At 36.8% G+C, this 20,013-nt stretch overlaps 1 protein-coding gene across 12 annotated transcripts in view; it reads left to right on the forward strand.

Annotated features, from left to right (window-relative positions):
• The window catches only part of PTPRM (protein tyrosine phosphatase receptor type M), a 459,433-nt gene that overhangs the window by 170,354 nt on the left and 269,066 nt on the right, over positions 1-20,013 (forward strand). For all 12 annotated transcript variants that reach the window (XR_007376063.1, XM_048940376.1, XM_048940372.1 and 9 more), the window contains exons 6-7: positions 581-755; positions 10,927-11,220. Coding sequence is in view for 11 of the 12 variants with exons in the window: in XM_048940376.1 (XP_048796333.1) it covers positions 581-755; positions 10,927-11,220 (469 nt within the window). In the remaining variant the exon portion in view is untranslated. The remainder of the gene's footprint in view (positions 1-580; positions 756-10,926; positions 11,221-20,013) is intronic.

The raw sequence follows: 20,013 nt of genomic DNA on the forward strand, positions 1-20,013 counted from the left end.
TGAGAAACTGGGAAATTGAGACAACTTCAGCCTTGCTAATCATTCACCTGGCAAGTCTCTTCCACCTGACTCGCTGATAATCCCAGGTGTAGGTTCTGTTATATGACAACCACACACATGGATTTCCATGCTGTGCCAAATTCGTAAGCTGAATAGCAGATGTGGAGGAGAGTAGAAAATAGATACTGTGTATGCTGTTTTATGCTTCTTTAGGAAAAACAAAACAAAGCAAAAACCAATGAACTTTAAGTACTTGTGTAAGGTAAGCCAAGCAAGTAAAATGTTACACTGCTCTCCAATTTTTCTATTAGTTAATCTATAAAGAGTTGAAAGCAGCTGTTCCACATGAGTGGTTGCCCACTGATGATGAATGTTTTAACTCACATGGGAAGGCAATAGCATCTCACACAGTGTAAACATCTGTAAAAGTAATAGTGCAGACTTCTGCCTTCACCTTTCCTCCTCTCTTGGGAAGCTTAAGAGACATAGAATTGTTTTTCAGGTTTTTTTTTTTTGCGTTGTGTTTTTTTTTATTTTAAGTGTGACTAACAATATTTTTTATTTTTGTTTCTTTGCCTAGGGTATTTACGTGAGGGATGCACCTTTGAAGAACATAAAAGTGTTCAATGTTCGACGATTTGTAGCTCTTTTTAATGTGGTAAATGCCACGAAGCGGGATGCTGGCAACTATCGCTGCATGATTCGAACAGAAGGAGGGGTTGGAGTATCGAACTATGCAGAACTAATAGTGAAAGGTATTTCACAATCAGATCACTATTTTGTGGCTGGAGTATTGAATGAGGACCTGCAATTGCTAGTTTACTAAGGATGTCACCCATAGTTCCTTACAACTGATAAAAGGTTCAATAGATAGGCTGTTCATGTAAATTGTAGAGTTTATCCCGCTGTAGCAAGGAAATGACAGAAGAAACCAGAGCTAACTGGTTAGTTGAGGATTGTTCATTTAAATATTTCTCTCAAATGTAGTGTACAGACAGCATTTCTGGTTTTCAGAGCATAAGACTTTTTGGAAGATATGAATCTAATACTGGCTATTTACTTCCATGGTGGAGATAACATTTAAAAAACTATACTTAGTTCAAAATCTGAAAACTTTACAGTGAAAGAAAGCATTTTCCAACATATGGAGAGAGATTTTTTAAAAACATCAGGAAACTCTTATGTGTGAATAAAATGGGCATAAGGATGTCCTTCTTGTAGAAAACGGTGCTAAAACAATATCTTAATATTAATTGGTTTTGGTTGTTTCTTACTTTACACTAATATTTTGGAGGAATGTAGTGCTATTTTTGTTCTTTTAGAGCAAAAAGAAAGATATTTTGTAGGACCAAATTTGGTGAGCCACATTACTGTGCTATGTCTTCGCTTTCTGGTCAGTTCTGGGCCTAAAAAAGAAAAAGTGAGATGAAGGCCTTTTTCTCTTCCTGACAACAATTTGATCCAAGTTGGCAAGGACAGAAATTAAATCCACTGAAGGTCTGGATTTTTCCACTATGAATTAGGAAGGACACAGTTGCATCTACTATGCATTCTCTCACTTTAGAAACCATGTCCCTTGTTGAATAGGATTCTTTTCTTTTGGCTCTACAGCTATAAGAACATATAACTGTTCTAATGATATTAAAGAAGTGTATAGGTGAAGGAGTAACACAAGTAAGAATCTAATTCTTGTGTAGTATTTTTGATACTATGCTTTCCAAATTCTGCTCTAGGTTTTATCTTTTGATTTAAGATACATTTCTTATGGTACAGTCTTATAAGAATCAGCACATACTTCAGGATGGTTCTCCTCACAAAAAGTAGACCGTGTAAGGAGCTTTATTATTAGTTGATCTTGGATTCCCTCCTTTATTTCCCCTACCTCTTCAATAATTTTGCATGCTGATAGAAGTGCATAATTTTTCAGACCTTTTAAATGATATGATCCTTTTCCCAAATTATTTCTGATTTTGTTCAGGTAATTTATATGTAGGTTGATAAGCGAAGTATGGAATAAGTGTTATATATCTGAAAATGTACCATAGATCTTGTCTCTGAAGACAATATAGAAAGTATACGTAAGTATACAAGAAAGAAGCATTAAAGGAGAAGTTTGAAGAACAGCAGGAACAGTAAATAATCAAACTTAAAAGGTACAAAAGAAAAATGAAAGTGAGGCAGAGAAGAGGACAGTAGAATTTTCATGGGGGAAAAGTAGGAAGGCTAATGGTTAGGCTGTAGGTATGCTTGAGTTTTTTCAATTAAATAAAACTTGGGGGAAGATACTTAAGAAAAAAATGGGGAGTGGAATAATGGAAAGATGGGATCCCTAGAACAGTGTTTATAAAATAAATGTGGGATTAGGATTTTTTTTTTTAGTTTATTGGTGAAAAAGAAGCTTGGATTATGGGTTAGTTAGCTTGGAGAGTAATTAGTCACTAGTAGAAGATGCAAGAGATATATAGAATTTAGGAAAGAAAGAAGAAATGTATGCACCCTACCAAGAATGATAAGGCATCTTTCATACTTTTCAGCATTGCAAACCAGAGGGATAAATGAGACTGAATGAGACAGATAAAAGATTGACTGCGTTCGTGACAGGAGATACAGAAAACCAAAGTAGTTAAGTGTTCTCAATTTCTTTGATTTAGGGTGCTTTAATTTATTAGTGCTCCTTTGGTGGTGCAGTAGATGAAATTATGAAGCATATCATTAAAGCACTTGTGTTTATCCAGATTCTTTCAGAAAATTTGCATTGAGCACTTTGAGCAATTGGATAGCCTTAGGGTGTAATCCCATTAACTACTTGTAGAGTAGCAAAGTAATTATGGTAATCCCTGTTGCCTGTATTGGAGCTTCTATGAGAGCACCTGTAGGTCATTCCTTCTGACTTAAAAAGGCCCATATCAAGCATTGTGCTGTAAAACCTTAGATGACTATAGTTAAATAGCCACATTAGGAACTAATTATTAATTAGTAAATATGCTTTCTTTCTGATAGTGTATAATTAAGAAATTGTATTTCCTATTTTTTTCAGCAGCTTTTCTGCAATGTTAGTTGGCAGAATTGAAATCTAATAGATTGATTTAAGTGCAGCAAAATATATTTTAGATCATCACCATCAATAAATAATGAGAAATATACATATACCAATATTGCATGTAATGTTTAGTCTACTTGGGAATTATTGATGGCTTAATAATAGTATGTGTAGAAACAGTGATGTAATTATTCCCCTCACTTCGTTGGAAAAGAAGAATCTAATTTTCTTCTCATTTGCATTGGGGTAACCAAGATGACTAAGTGGAATTTCCCTGGAATTACATTGCTGTGCTGATAGGAGAGTCAAACCTGGTAGTTAGAGAGTCGTCTCACAGAATCACTGAATGTGCAGGTGTTAGAAGGGACCTCAAGAGATCAGCAAGTCCAACCCCCTCTCTAAAGCTGATATCCTATAATAGGGTCGAGATCTTGAATATCTCCATAGAAGGAGACTCTCTAACCTCTCCACGGCAACCTGTTCCAGTGCTCCATCACTCTTACCGTAAAGGAGTACTTCTGCATGTTGTTACAGAACTTACTGTGTTCAGGTTTTAGGCCATTGCTCCTTGTCCTATTACTACATATGACCAAAAAGAGCCTTGCTCATCCATTTGCCTCCCACCTCCCTTCAGGTATATATAAACATTAATAAGATCCTTTCCCAGTCTTTTTTTCCCCAGGTTGAACAGTGCCAGATTACTCAGCCTTTCCTCATACAGGAGATGCTCCAGGCCCTTTATATCTTTGTGGTGCTCCACTGGACTCCTTCTAGGAGATCCCTGTCTTTTTGGAACTGGGGAGCTCAGAACAGGATGCAGTTTTCTAAATCTCATCGCATTTATTGTGCTGTCTTTCCTTTTCTTCACTAAACTTGTAACACAAATTGAAAATAAACAAATAAATAGGTATTTTTTTTTTTTCCAAAATGCCTTTGCCTTTAAATAGAGACCTAAAGACATGTGCACAGTAGAGTAGGTTACTACTTTGTACAGTGTTCACAGTACTTCATTGGAGGCATAGTTCTACTAAACAGGAACTTCCTGTATGTGGGGTCTGAATACTTTCTTATGTAAACATCTTTAAAGTCTGCAGTGTTGCCTTGATACGATGTCATGTAGACTGGAGGCCAGATCCAAGAACTTTTGAAATCAGCAGGAAGAATTTTAATATCAGACATTGCAAAGCAAACCTGAAATCACAAAGGAATAGGAATTAAATCTTAATTTTGAGGATGATGTATACATAGGAACATTTGCCAGCTTCTTTTATTTCTTTCTTTCTTTTCTTTTTTTTTTTTTTTTTTTTTACCTGAACAGATATGGTTCTAACAAGGTTTATTTGCTATGAGGGGAAGGAGGGGAAAGCAATTAAAAAGCTGTCAGTTAATCCCATGTTATCTTGTTAAAGAACTGTAAACATGAATATTGTCTATTTAGTGAGCAAAACCCCTGTCAGTGAACAATTAGCTGAGCTCTAAATGTGAAGGAAAAAAAAAAGGAATTTTTAAAAAACTTGTTTCTGTTCTCCTATGTCCTTTAGAGAGTGGTGAAATAAAGTATTGATTGCTCTATTTAAATAAATCTCAAATAGGAAATTTTCAGTTTTACCGAAGTGTTTGTTCTGACAGGAAAGGCTGAAAAGACAAGTGCTTTGTCTTGTGCATGTGTTCAAACTACACAGTATCCTCATCTGAGTTTGTCAGAGAACTGGATTGAAATGTCACTTTATCTAATGGGAGACATGAAATTGGTCTTGTCAGATCACCCACTTATTATAAAAAGAACAGCAGTTTATATCTAATAGGTGACATAAAAGTAATCAAACACTGAGCAAAAGGAAAATAGTAAGGTGGAATTGATTAAATGTATTTGCTGAAGTAAATTAGATTTCTACATACAGTCCCCATGTTGAATTTTTCTAATAGCGGGCAGATCCAATGCAGATTGGATTTACAAGAACAGAATGAGCCTGTCTGAGCAGACACCAGATTATTACAGAGTTCAGACTGCTTATTGAGTTCAAACAAGGTAAACCTAAGTGTCAAATTGGTTAAAGGGAATTTTGTTAGATTTTTAAGTGAGGGCATAGAGAGGTAGCCATCTGTAATGTTGGCAGCTTAAATGTCTGCATCTTTTCAAATGAAAGATTTAACACCAGAAACAGAACTGGAGATCATCTGAACCCGTAGAACAAAGTCTGTATTCTGGAGGGCAAAGTCATTTTGAGATCAGGACAAGGGAAGTAAATATTAGAAATTGCTTATCTGAGGTATTGGCTGCTATCCTACATTAGATACACACAGATGCGTAGATCTGTTTTCTCTTTTGCTAATGAATCTTTCATTCTGGATCCATCAGTTTGCCTGTACTATTATTTAAAAAAAAAAAAAACAATTTCTTTTTACTGTTATTTACCTGTCATGAAGTACTACTTTCAGATGCTCATAATTTTGGCAAACTGACTTTAGGATGATATTTTTCAATATGGGTTTGTGTCTCAGCCTGAAGGTTTTGAGAAAGTGTCCAAACAAAACGGTTGAGATAGTTCAGCTGTTTTAGCAAAAAATCCATAGGACAGCATTGAAGACACTGGGCTTTGAATCAAGAACTTAGGATTTTTCAGGAGGGCAATTGTATCAGGAATATTTCTGTTTTTTCACTCTTGTAAATACTTTCTTTCAAGTTGCATCAATTTACAATCTGCAAACAAAAACAAACAAAAATGGAATCCATGGATCCATTTAGATATGTGCAATGGATACTTCTCTGAGTTCTCTTCTACCCCTCACATTCTATACACTGTGGATGAAATTTAAATGCTGGTAGTGATCTGAGCTCCTCTGGGTTGAGCTGAATCCAGGCACGTGAATCCGAAGTTGGTAGCTTATCACTCCCATGCTTTTGGTGTGCAGATCTCCACCTCCCTAAAGTTGTACTGTAAAGCAAAAATGTGCATGATAAGGGTCACAAGTGATGCAAGAGCAAGGAGCTGCACACTTAGGTGAGGTTGTTAGAATTGGGACTGAAAAGAATGGCAAACTGAGAGGTATTTTGAGGAGGGAGGTAAATGAAAATTGGGGCTACATGAGTACTGAGTACTAGGAGGAGAGAGAGAAAACTAACGATGGAACAGAGACATCTATCCATGCTTATATAGACATGTAAATTCTTGTATGTGCGTGTGTGTAAGCATGTATATGTGTGTAGGAGTGCTGGAGGCAGAGGCAGAGGAAAAGGAAATTGGCTGGAAAGCCCTAGAATGGAAGTGCCGGAGGGAACAGCAGATGTTAGGGAGAAGCTTGGTTAGAAGAATAGGAGCAGACACAGCTTTTAGGTACAGCCTAAATAAACAAGCAACGAATCAGAATGGGAATTCAGAGATATTTGGAATGTGAAGATGGTGACCACAGTATGGAGAGAGAGAGAGAGGAAAAAAAAAAAAAGAAGGCAGAGCAAGTGGAAGTACAGAAAGGGTCGATGGCTTCAGGCTGATCAGGTTGGCAGATGAGGATGAAGTGAGAGCAGTAAAGGTTGAGGTGCTGCTGGCTTAAAACAGACAGATGGTAATCGGAGTGATTGGGTTTGGGAGAAACACATGTGGGGAAAAGAACAATCTGTGCCTTATTAAGGATGGAGAATAATATCAATACACAGTTTTGCAGGCTATTTATGAATGTCCAGCTAATCAGATAGTACCTGCAAACTGTATTGTGTAAGGGTGCTGAAACATTCTGTAATGTTTCAAAATAAATTATAACAATGACATTTTCTAAAATGATGAATTTAAAAGTAATTTTAATAGCATTAGAGTACTAGTTCTGGTCAAGTTTTCATCTGAAATGTTCTCCAAAAAAATAATAATATAAAATGTATTAACGTTATTCATCGCACTGCGTTTAATTTCAATATTCTTTTTTATAATTAAATACTTTGGTAGGAGTTACGTAAAGACTTTTTTTGAACAAGTACTATGCAAAGAATTGTGTTGTTTCAAAATCACTGCTTTTCTGTTTTCTCAATGGGAAAACGTGTTACCTTGCAATTGAGTGCTGCAAAGTGGCATTGCTCTCCACTGTTTCCAACTGACCTGTATAGTTTGCTTGGTCAGAAGATGAGCACAGCAGTCTGTATGCTCATATATAGATAATCGTAACTACACGTGTAGTTGTGTATGTATAGTTGTATACATAAAGCTGATTTAGTTGATTTCAAGACAATTATTAGTTTAATAAGAATTGTAATTATGTAATAAGTTATTAATGTGGAAATAGCACCAGAGATGATTGATGTCCTGTTTTACCATCATTTACATCGTGTACTCATTATGTGCTAAATAATATTGCGTGGGATTATCATGTCATTCTCTAACAGTCACTTGAATTAAAATTAGCTTGCAGGATAGATATTTCTTTCCTCGAAATGTAGCATGGCTCTATTCTCCACATTTCTTACTTCAAAAATAAATAAAATTACTGCTACTACCAGAGTAGATTTTTCCATATTTCAAGGGAGTTCTTCTGGGCCCCAGACAATAACTGCCTATTTTTGTGTGTTTTATAAATCAGTTAAATCTCTGAGATTTACATTATCTCCACTGGCATCTCAGTGTGATATCTTTCCCCTTCCTATTAAAATTTTCAAAGGACTGCAAAACACAAAGATGTTAGGATCTTGCAGAAAATGTTTGGAAGGTCTGTATAATTTAAAGCACAGAGCAATGTAAATAAAAGAGCTGCTCTTACAAGGATGTTTGCAACTAATGTAGAAGTGCATAAGGAAAAATGATTTCTGTGCATCATGGCTTAGTTTTCTATCCTCTGTACAAGAGAGGCTGTTCCTTATCATAAGGCTTTGTCTTTTTTTCTTACTGTAATTGATTGAGTCAGTGTAGGGTGACGTTAAAAGGATCTGCCTAAAACATTTTTTGTGTCTGCAGTCATTGGACTTTTGACACATCTGGCTTTTTGTAAGGTGGCCAGTATTTTATTTCTATAAAGGATTTTGCCCATTGACATTCATCTCAAAATTCAAGAACAGATCACTTGTCTGTCCAAAGTGTGAAAAGCATTGGATTTCTGGAAACTTATGAATAAACTTCTTTTTTTTTTTTCTTAGTTATATCTCTTTAAAACTTATCTTTAAAGGATTTATTGAATAGCTTTATTTACATCTGTTCTTCTGTTACAAAAGAGATCTACAAGAACTCTTTAAACTAAACTATCATATTTAAGTGCTATTGCTGTAATCTTTCACCTTCAGCAATCAGTTGAAATTTTTCCCTGATTGTGCATGGTTACAGAGAGACAGGTCCATCAAACGATGTTTATAAAGATACTAATTGGAAAACAATTTTCAATGCTATTTATTTGACACTGCCTCAGTGGCCATCAGTGAAAGTGTTTTCTTTGAAAGGTGGTGATGATGCATTCTGGTACTTTTTCTGTGTGATTCAAACTTTTCAGCATCCTTAAAAAAATACTAATTCTGACTAAGGGAAGAACCAGCTCTTTGTATTTGATATTACACCATTTGTATAAAAGTGTACGGTCATGTTTTTAAGCAGTCACTTAATGAGGAGCATCCTATTTATAGTGAAAGGTTCATTCTATGTAACTTTGATCTCCAATAAAAGGACTACTTGTAGTATTAAACTACACTTCCAGTATTAAATAAACTGTACCCAATGCAAGCTTTGCTGAAATCATGCAACTTGAATTAACCTTTTGCACTTTGGCCACAAAGGAATGAAAAACATACCCCAAGGGATAAAAAGATGATAAAATACTACTGCAAGTGCTTGTAATACTTGGAATGAATTGGTGTAACCACTAACCTTAGCAACCTAACTCCTGAGTTTGCATTTTGAATGGAACTTCAGCAGCCTTTAGTAGCATTTGAAACTTGAAAGTAATTAACTGTTCTTTCAGCATGGCTAAGTAAATGCCTTAGGATGCTCTATAAAAAGTTCCATTTCATGTCTTGGTTCACAAAACAGCCTAATGATTTAAATTGATGCTAAATCATTTTGTGTCAAGTGAAAATGGTTTCCAGGCACAGGCACATTGTCATTGTATGAAGCCATCGTTTCTTACTTCAGGAGCTCTGTTTTCAAGGAATCTGCAATATGTGTTGAACCAAAAGCTGGCATCGGTTTGCCATACATTGCTGCTGGCTTGTAACAGTGTTTTCCTTAGTGATCTGAAAAAGTAAACAAGATTCCTTTTGCTTCTGTGCAGTGCATATTTATTCCGTCATTGTCTCTATTCCAATCAGTCATAATTAGTAGACATCTTTGGAAACATTTCAGATTGTTGCCAACTGTATTGTGTTCTTCTTGATGATAATCAATTTTATTAAGGTGAAAATGTGTAGTGTTTGCAACTTTGTGATGTTTGCAACTTTGTGATGTCATGTTTCAGCAATTGCTAGCAGGTTGCACAGATTAAAGTTTATGTAAAACTATACAGCGCTAATTAGAAACACCACTGTTCTGTGAAGATCATAGGTGATCTTCAGAATACTCAGTGCTCTGTGAGTTGAATGCTTTTTCTGTTAGTGGGGGAAAGAAAAAAAAAAGAAAGTGGCATCTGTAGGGCAATTAAGTGTTTGTTAAAATAGATGTCTGCTATGTATTGGGAAATATTAGTTCTTATTTCCAGAGTTCCTTTCTCCCCTGCACTTAATTCTTTTATGTTCTTTGCTTTAAGTCTGGCTTCAAAGTTCTTGGGAGAATGATGAAATATATAAATTGTTCTTCTTTTCTGTTTGACTACCTGTAGCTCAACATTTGGGGAAGTGGTTAGCAGAGGAGGATAAATCTGAATCTACAGCTTAGGGAAGACAAATGTTCTGCTTTCATTAAGTATTCTTCATAGCCTTAAGAAGGAGGCAGTGTTTGCTGATAGATATGTTAAGAATATTGGATCAAACACTGCCTTATTTCAACAGCTTGATTTCATTCTACTTGAATGTATTTAACCATTGGAAAAGGGAATTTTATGCAGATGCGATGCTTGAGACAGCAGAGTAATTCTGTGGTTAATCAGTAGGGAAAAAGTAAATGTGTTATTTAGCTTTAAAAAGAAATGATGCCTGCAAATTATTTCTGTAGTCTTAATTTGAAATAAGATGTCCATTATATAATAATTAAAAGAAGTTTTAAAATTGTACTTATAATGTCTTTTGAATGCAGACTATCTTAAGATCACATGTATGCTTCCTTAGTGAGACAGAATGTTTCTTCTGTGTGTTAGTGGAAATAAGCCATTACATGAAATAGTAGACTTGAGAATTCCCCCAGCTCTCATTTAGAAGGTCTTTCTGCTTAGCCAGGATATAGAACTTTAAAAATACTGCATTTATTGTGCTTGCACAGAATTCTGAAGACTGGTTATTGCAGTCCATGAAAAATAATGAAAATAATTAATTTTGTTTTCAGACAGAAGTCACTATTATGTTTAAGAATAGACTAAAATACATATTTTAACTTTAAAATGTTATTTCTGAGTAGGCTTCATATTAACATCCAGTAAGAATTGTATTTTGATAAGGAAACATGAGGTCAGCTTTCATTTTAAATTGAAAGTTAAAAGATACCATTTAATATCAAGTGAATAGGAGAACTCAAAGCACACACAGTATGAAGTTATGCAGCATAGACCATAAGCTTCAGGTTAAAATCTCTGGTTGCTTAAGGAGAAGATTTTGCATATTGCAATTTAAGGAAAACAAGTAAGATAATCTGTAATAACAGTTTCTTTGTAGCTGTATTTTTATGCAGTCTTCAGCTCTAATATAGTGTAAAATCCATTGTTTGAATATTTTAGAATCTAGAAAAAAATACCTGTATGATCACAGCTGCTTCTTGTGACTTACTGTGTTTCAGAGCCACCAGTTCCTATTGCTCCACCTCAGCTGTCCTCGGTTGGTGCAACTTACTTGTGGATACAGTTGAATGCCAATTCTATCAATGGAGACGGACCCATTATTCAAAGGGAAGTTGAGTATCGAACTTCAAGCGGAAGCTGGTATGACATACAACCTGTGGACTCCACGAGCTATAAGATTGGACACCTGGATCCTGACACTGAGTATGAGATCAGCGTGTTACTTACAAGACCAGGCGAAGGAGGAACTGGATCTCCCGGGCCAGCTCTCAAAACAAGAACAAAATGTGCTGGTGAGTACTCAGAAGTGATTCGAAAGTTGCAAGCATTGCTCTAGAGTTGAAAACAAAGGTTATTTTGCAATCATGTTAAACCAGAACGCTGCAGGAAGTATGACTGAATATTTCTAAGTATAACATCTTAGCTTCTGATAGCCAGGATGAGTTTGAAATAAACCTTCAGTGCCACAGTGTTTTGTGGATCAAATCATACTTGTTTATGCCTTAATGTAATCAGAGTAGAGTGCTGTAGTGACCAACTTTTACTATTGGGTATGCAATATTCCACTGAACATTTTTCCTTTCATTATGCTCTGCTCTTGTTAGTGTATGTTTGGGAAGACAGGTTGGCTTCTCTTTATTATTATTTTATATATATATCTCAAGCTTGTAATAGGTTTGTTTGTTTTGGATAAAGTTTATTTTTCCTTTTTTCAATGTCAGGTTTATCAAATTTGTAGATAAAGTGGAAAGAGAACCTCTGTAACAGCAAAGGTTATGTCACAGTTAGCAGATAAATTTTAGAAGAAGACTGCTTTCTTGAGTGACTGACATCATGTCTTGTCATTAAATAAGATGGTGTGATTTGTTGTGTTGCATAGCAGTCTTGGCTTCAATTTTGGATGTTATAATTGATAGTGCTGACCTCTGACTTGAGAAAGATACAAAGATGTATTATATGAAGAAAAAAACAAGGAAAGAGTAGAGGTGATATTAATTTGGGATTCAGCTGCTCCAAAGTAATAGAGTAGATTGTGACCTGGATTTTTGTCATTAGTGTTTTTCCCCAGTATTTTGAATCCTCTTTTCTGCTGCTGTAAAATTGATAGGAGATAAAAGTATATGTGGAAGAAATGTGACTGAGCAAATAGTGTTAGCTTATTGATCCCAATATTTTCAAGAACTGATGGCTGGATGTCATTTCAGTTGAACTGATTGATGTGATTCCAGATATGGAGTAAAAAGTGGCTGCTTTCAGAATCCCAGCTTTGAAGATGCAAGCTTGTATAAGTGCTAACTATACGATATTCTTCATAGTTTCTTTCTTCTTTTAGTTGTTGGAAAGCAGTACTTAATGAAAAATACTAAAAGGAAATACAATACAGCTATCTTTAGTATTTGTCAGACTTTCTTTACTAGACTGAAGTAACAACAGTTTAGTCAAAACTAGGGTATAAAAATTAATTAGAGTACCCTTCAGGAACATTTCTAGGTCGCTGTGCTTTCATAATAATGTAAAATTGCCTGTCTACACAAGATATGTATATATTTAGTACTTATGTACTGCATGTATTTTAAAATTAAGCCAGTTTTTACACGTATTTTGATTATCTTCTTGTATGATGAGATACTGTAACAAAGGGTGCTGTGCCCATGAGCCTGTTTGCACTAAAAGTGTAGAGATGCTCAGCAGCCAAGCACCCCACAGCTGCTTGCTCCATCACCTCTGCTGCAGAGCAGAAAAACTTAGAATGGGGCAAGAAGACTTGAGGGTTGGCATAAAAACAGTCTGGTGGGTGAAGCAGAAGCTGTGTGTGCAAGGGAGGCAAATGAGATATTTATTCACTATTTCACATCAGCAGTCACATACTTAGGTACTTTCTGGGGAAAAAAAAAGGGGGAGGTGGAGTTGGTGCTTGGCCCTTTTAATGGTTACTTGGGAAAACAAACTGCATAATCGCATATGGACATCCTCCCTTCCTCCTCCTTTCATGGAACTTTTGTTGCTATGACATCATATAGCATGGGTTTTTTGATTTAGGTCAACTGCTCCAGCTATGTCCCCTCCTGCCCACCCACAGCCTATTTGCTGCAGGGGAGACATGGGAAAAAATAGAAAGCCTGAAGGCCAGGCAGGCAAACTAGCTTCATCCCAGTGGGACCCAGAACAGAGAAAGAAATCCAGAATTTTAGCTGTATTTAAGAGCATCATATGCTTTCTATTCACTGTAGTGCTACATACTGTTGAGTATTAAAACATGCATTCAGCCTCATAAAAACAATATGTACTGGAGGTATTTTATTACCTGGTAAAGTCTTGTAATACATCAGCATTATTTGTGTTTTCATTAACCCAAACAGTAGCCCTCTTAAATTAAAAGCAGAAAGCAATGTCTGACTGGAAAATTTAAATTGGAAGATGGTATTAAAACGGTCTGTACAAATTGGCTTTTTTATAGCAGAAGATACTGCTTTGAAGGTGTAGTGGTTATTGGTTAACTGTTAGCAAGTGACATGCTAATAACTGGCCCAAGGGGTTAAAAAGAGATGCTGATAAACTAATGAAGGTATAATTAAGCTGGGTAGGAGTAAAATAATGCCAGTCTCCAAAGCATACCATAGAATTAATAAAACGGGAGTCTTTAAGAGAAGAGTCATTGCACCTTTTTAATTACTGCGATAATTGTATGCTGCTTGTCTGTTCCCCAGGGGTCTAGTGAACCACTCTGAGACTTGAAGCAGTATGCAAGACATTCAATAATCTTAATAGTTCTCCAAAGCATTTGAAACATGTTTTCATTTTAGCAAAATGAGATTTCAGAGCTTGTAATAGACAAGTCCTATCTGTAACTTTAGTAAATAAAAGCATCGATAATTAGAATGCAAAGAAAATGAAGAAAAACCATCTCTCCAGATTTGCCTGCATTGCCCTCAGTGGAACAGTTATGTACTTTCTGAAGTGCTTTTCTTCTTTCTGATAAAAAGTAATATAAATGTAAGTGCTTTTTCGGTATAATGTTCAGGAGGACTGAGGAATTACATTCGTATCGGATTTAGATTTAACCTGGAATGTGGAGTGCAAGTTTGAAAAAAAAAAAGGGGGTTAATTGCTTTTTCATCATTGCAAACTATATTTGAATGAGACTTAAAAAAAAAAAAAAAAAAAAGAAAAGAAAAAAAAGTTTGCTTTTTTTCACCCCCCTACCCACCTTCCCTAGATACAGGGTCTGAAACCAAGGTATCTCCTAGTTGCCTGGATTTTGAATCACTGTGTTCAAAGCTCCCACTTTCCACAGTTTTTTCATATGGTGTTATGAACCTAGAAGAGTAATGCTATTCAAAAAAAAAAAAAAAAAAAAAAAGGGTGGAAAAGATGCAGGGAGAAGATAGGAAGAGGGGGAAAAAAAAATCAGGAATTCATGAGAGAACATTGCCGTTACACTGTGTATCTCTTAATTACTCTGATATGCATTTTCACTCTTGTATATTTGTAAAATGATAATTAAAAAATAGTAGACTCCAGTTAGAGCTTTTCACACTTCAGACTCTATTATGTGATGAATCAGTCTGCTAGCTCAGTATCAGACTCTCAGCGCCTTTCACTGCTGCAGAGACCATGCTCACCCACCACTGAAAGCAGTTAAATGGCTGCACAAATGTTTGAACTGAGGATATTACTACCCTGTATCTAAGTGCAGAGCCAACAGTTGCTCTGCTACATGGGATATAGTAAGTTTGATAATCTGGAAGTCATTAGTTAGCAATTTAAAAATAAAAGAAAAGCTGTTATTCGTTACTGTAATATATTGTGAATCCTCATATGTCTGAAAAAATACACAGACAAAGCCACTCTACATCTGACCCTAAATCAGTGGAACCACCCATAAGGTGGTGGTAGAGCATGGTGAGATACTGGAACAGGCTGCCCAGTGAGGCTGTGGATGCCCCCTCCATGGAAGCATCCAAAGCCAGGCTGGATGGGATTTGGAGCAACCTGGTCTAGAGGGGGGTGGCCCTGCCTATAGCAGGGGGTTGAAAGGACATGATCTTAAAGATCCCTTCCCACCCAAACCGTTTCATGGATCCTATGATTCAATGATAATATAGCAGCAATGTAAAAGATTAATAAGATAAAATGTGTTTTGTACCTTCTTCTTCCTTGGAAGTGTTCAAGATGTGTTTAGATGAACTAAGGGACAGGTTTTAGTGGGGAAACATTGGTGGTAGGTGGATGGTTGGACTGGATGATCTTGAAGGTCTTTTCCAACCCTGGTGATTCTATGATTCTTTTCTATATCAACAATTCCATGGGTAGAATTATTTATTTCTGAGTTTTGCAACATGCACTGCTTGATGAAAGGCTTGGTCAAGTTTGTGTCCTGTACTTTGAAGGCGAGGCAGTGCCAAATGAAAACAGCCTTCTGGTAGATCTGGAAAAAAGTCACTATGGCATATTTTTATGCAGCTTTACTTACTAAGTGATGAATTGTTGGGCTGGACCATTTCTTGAATGCTGATTTGAATGCTGAAAACAGATGCAGAAAAAAGAAAAAGAAAAAAAAAAAAAAAAAAAAAAAAAAAAGGCCCTCTTTCTAAGGGAAGGAGTTTTTTTTAAGACCTCTTAGGGAAAACTGACACTTTTTTTCTTTTTTTTTTCATCAGTTATGTTTCTTTTTTTCTCTGTGGTATTGTACAGTAGTCCTAAAAATGAGCATCTTTTTCTTTCCTGAACCAGAAAACTCTAGTAGAGTTTAAGGAAAGGGCAATAATAATAGTAAGCTGCTGTGAAAGAAATTTCTGATGGACTACCCTCAAATCTCTAAATTATGTTTAGCAGTCAGAACTCTACTTCACTCTGTTTGGAAATACTTGGAAAAGCAATTGCTGTCTGTGTAATCATTGATTTTCCAGCCAGGCATAGAATTCACACATGCTCAATGTGTACAAGAAGTAACAGGAATATTTTGATTTAACATTGTTCTTCTTGCTGTCTTTTGCTGTCTCTTTTACCTTCTCACCTGAGCTTGTCAGAAGGAAAGCTGTTACTCCCAGTTCTCTTGTGCTCTTGAATCACTGCTGCAAGTTAGGTGTAAACTGTTACTCCTAGAAGACTTGTTATGTCTGGAAGAACAGAGCAGACGAACTCCTTTAACTCTCGTTTCTAAATATTATGGTTTGTTTTGTTTTGTTTTGTTTTTGCCTTACTGCTTTGGCTCCAGGGGAGGACTTTCCTTTCTGTAGGAGCCAAGGTTTATTCCCTACTTCTGTGCTGCCCCTGCTGCCATCATGCTTCCCGTGGCATGGTGAAACCGTCTCCTTGTGCTGAAGTGCTCAGTGATGGAATGAGTCTTCTCTACAATCAATGAAGAGCTCATCTCCTCTTATCAGACCCTGAGAATTATCAGTCATGACCTGAAAAAAGCAATCTTATTTTCACTTGAGAGCATTAAGTTCCCTGTTTTTCTCCTTTTCATTGCTAAAAGGAGAACATAACTTAGGAGCATATAAGGTTTGACGCCTATTAGTAAACACTACGGGTAATACAGTGTTTGCATAGACAGCATAGGTTCAATGTTGAAAGCTTGATCCAAAGGCAGTGTGCAAACTGTCAGTTTCCCCCTAGCCCCGTACTTCAGGGAACCTGTACAATTTATACATTACTTTTCTATCATACACTCCCTGACTGCATCAGGTTGAAACAGCCAAAAATATCTTTAATCCAAGCACTACAGTCTGACAACTGTCTTGAACCTGCCAGCAAATTCTACAAGCCCTTCCACACAGATCTGCTAGATAGCACTCTGTGACACCCCGTTTTTCCAGCCCAGTGGGAAGAAGCAGTTCCATGTCCTACAAGTGGATGGTCCTCAAGCCCTAAAGTATGAGATTCTGAATACTCAGTCATTTTAGTAGTTGATCTTCCCCATCTTCTATCCTCATATCTTACTCCCATTTTTGTCATTAATTTTGTATTTAGTCTCTCCATTTGTCAGTGTTAATGCACTGGCCTGTCTTGAATCTTAGTGGTACTTAGTGCTTATTTCCATGCCCTTCCCCTTTGCATATCACTACTTGGAAAGTTGAGTTTCTTCCTAAGAGAAGTTTCACAAGGTTGAAATGGGGGCTGCCTTTTGCAGTCTTTGCATGTTTCTTTGAATCTTTTGAGCTTTTTGTTTCAACAGAAGAGGAAGGATCTTTGTATCACTGGGAATTAAATTGCCCCTTTGTATTCATGTATGTTCGGGGATGGCCTGTGAACAAGCTCAGGTTTTGGTTTTTTTTTTTCTGACATATAATGAAGTCTTAAGATTGCTTAGTTTTATGATCATGAGAGAATCAACTGGAAGTTACGCTGCGAGTACGTCTCTATAAAAATTAGCTGCTTCCTTAGAATTATGTATCAAGGTTGTACAATGTGTTATATCTGAGCAAGACCTCAGGATGTGGGCACCTGAACTCTGAGGAGGAGGGTAGAAGACAGTGTCCCTTGTTATCTCCCAAGGAAAGGTTCAATTATTTCTAAAGTCATAATTCCAAACCTGATTCTATAATAAATTTTAGCAAGAAGTTGTGTTGATTTATCGTAACAAATTTCACATTTATCTTCCATTTCTTCAATTTTTTCTTATTACAAAGTTAAATTACGTTTTTCTATTGTTTCCTAGTAGAAAAGAAATTTGAAATGAAGGATAGCTACTGTATCATGCTTTTTTTAATTCCTTTCTGATATATAAATGACTGCCCTATGAGTTCTCTTTAGAAAGGTAAAAGCTAGTATTTAATTTTCTGCAATGTAGGAGGAGGAATCAGTTTTTGGATTTTGAGAAGAAAAGCTGATAAATTTTATCTGAATTCCATGAAAATATTAACTACTTGAATGTATGTTCATGTCTCTGTTTCAGTAGTCCCTTAGCGTTTCTTTGAAAGGGCCCTAATAAAAAGACAAGAATTTGTCCAACTTTGCCTACTGTAAGAGAGTTCTCCTTTGACAGCCACTTGCCTGGAAACAAACATGCAAGTTGTTCCTTACTGAGCTGGTTTCTCTTTTTGTCTTAAAGAGCAGCTTTCCCCTTGTGTTAGTGGAGATTTTGGTTAAAAAAAAAATAAATAAATAAAATCCAGATCAATTTTAATCCAGTTCTCCTCTTTGCCTCAGTGTAAAATTACCCTCTGAGAGTCCTTTAAATACGTAAAAGCAAACAAACTTCTGTGAACTACAGCAAGTGCAGCTGCATCAAGAAGCACTCCTATTTTTGGAAAGGACAAGGAGGACCCAGGGAACTGCATTCCAGTCAGTCTCACCTTGATTCTTGGGAAGTTGATGGAGCAGCTACTCCTGAAAATTAATTCCAAGCACACAAAGATAAAATGTGATTGGCAGAAGTCAGTATGGATTCATATAGGGAAATTAGTGCTTGATGAATCTGATTGCCTTCTGTGATGGGTAGATGAGGAGAGGACAGAGGATATTGTCTACCTTTTCTTCCAAATGATTTTCAGCTCAGCCAGCCTCCCTTAAATTCCTCTTGGAGGATTTGTTGATGCATACACTGAATGGGCAGACAGAGAGGTAGATTGAAAACTGACTGAATTACTGGGTCCAGAGGGTGTTGATCAGTGACATGCAGTGTAGTTGGAGGCCAGTAAGTAGCAGAATACTCCAGGGGTTTATACTTGGTCCAGTTTTGTTTAACATTTCCATCAAAGATCTGAACAGTGAGGCAACCTGCAGCACACCCTCAGCAACTCTGCAGACAATACAAAACTGGGAGGAGTGGCTGATGCACCAGAGGGTTGTGCTGCCATCCGGAGGAACCTAGACAGGCTGGAGAAATAGCTTGGTAGGAATCTCATGAGGTTCAATGAGGGAAAGTGCCAAGTACTGCACCTGGCTGGGGAGGAGCTGTCCCAGGCTTCAATATAAGCTGGGACTGGCTGGCTTGAGAGCAGTGTAACAGGAAAAGCCCTGGTGAACACCAAGTTGAACATGGAAAAGCAGTGTACCCTTGCTGCTAATGATGTCCTGGACTTCATTAGGAAGAGCATTGCCAGCAAATCAAGAGAGGTGATCTTTCTTCTCTACTCCGCAGTGGTGAGACCATGCTTGGAGTGCTGTGTCCAGTCCCGGACTCCATCAATACCTAGGCTTCCAAACCCAACATTCAGTGATATTGTGTTTCTGTCTAACTCCAGGAAAAGAAGCTGCCATCATGATGTCTATTAAATTCCCTTGGACTCTGCTTTCTCAAGCAGGGATGTATCACAAGAGCTATGCTGTATTCCTGTTTCTACCCAACTCTGTTATGAACAGTGAGGTGCAGCGTGATGGAAATCCTTTTATCAGAGAGCCTTCAGTTCTGCTATGTCGCATTAGTTCAATTTTGTGTTTACAAGTGATAGGGAACAATACACATTTCCTTTTAGAAAGCAAGATGTTATCAGGGTGCCTGCCCTTTCATCTCAAAAGGATCTTTCCTTTGCAGGGCTGGTCCCAGGTCAGTTTTTCTGTTCAGTGAATCTACTGCTTGTCTTCATGAACATATTTTGTAAGATCAGCAAGCAAAGCTAGCTAGCTGATGCTATGTAGAAATTACTAATTACTGCCCTTCTGTGTCTTCATCAGTCTCTAAGTACACGTATTCCCTTCATTTGCAGCATTGAGAGATCTTGTTGAAGAAATACATCATTTTTCCTTCCCACCTTGAAGAGAGGTGCACTGGTAGGAAGAGGACAGGAAAATTCCCAAATAGACCTGGGTCTGTTGATTCTCTCTGCAACAGATACTGGAGTGCAGTAGGAGACAGATAAATTCTAGTGATGGTAAAGGAAAGAGTATGAAACCTAACTGTCAGCTCAGTTTGTTTTGAAGAGCTGCTCACTACAATGTGGAAGAGCATTTAGGTTTTATTTTCCTTAGAATTATATCTGTTTTGGTATAGGGGTAGAAACTGGGTGCTTATAAATAAAGTGTCAAATGTCTTGAAAAGCAGTCAAATAAATGGAGACTTACTTCCTCACTTTGTTAAATTCCCATTTCAAAACATTTGCAGAGGAAGAAATTAACCTGCTCTTTCAGACAAATGAACC

The sequence above is a fragment of the Lagopus muta genome, chromosome 3 (genome assembly GCF_023343835.1).
Source record: "Lagopus muta isolate bLagMut1 chromosome 3, bLagMut1 primary, whole genome shotgun sequence".
NCBI classification, from domain to species: domain Eukaryota; kingdom Metazoa; phylum Chordata; class Aves; order Galliformes; family Phasianidae; genus Lagopus; species Lagopus muta.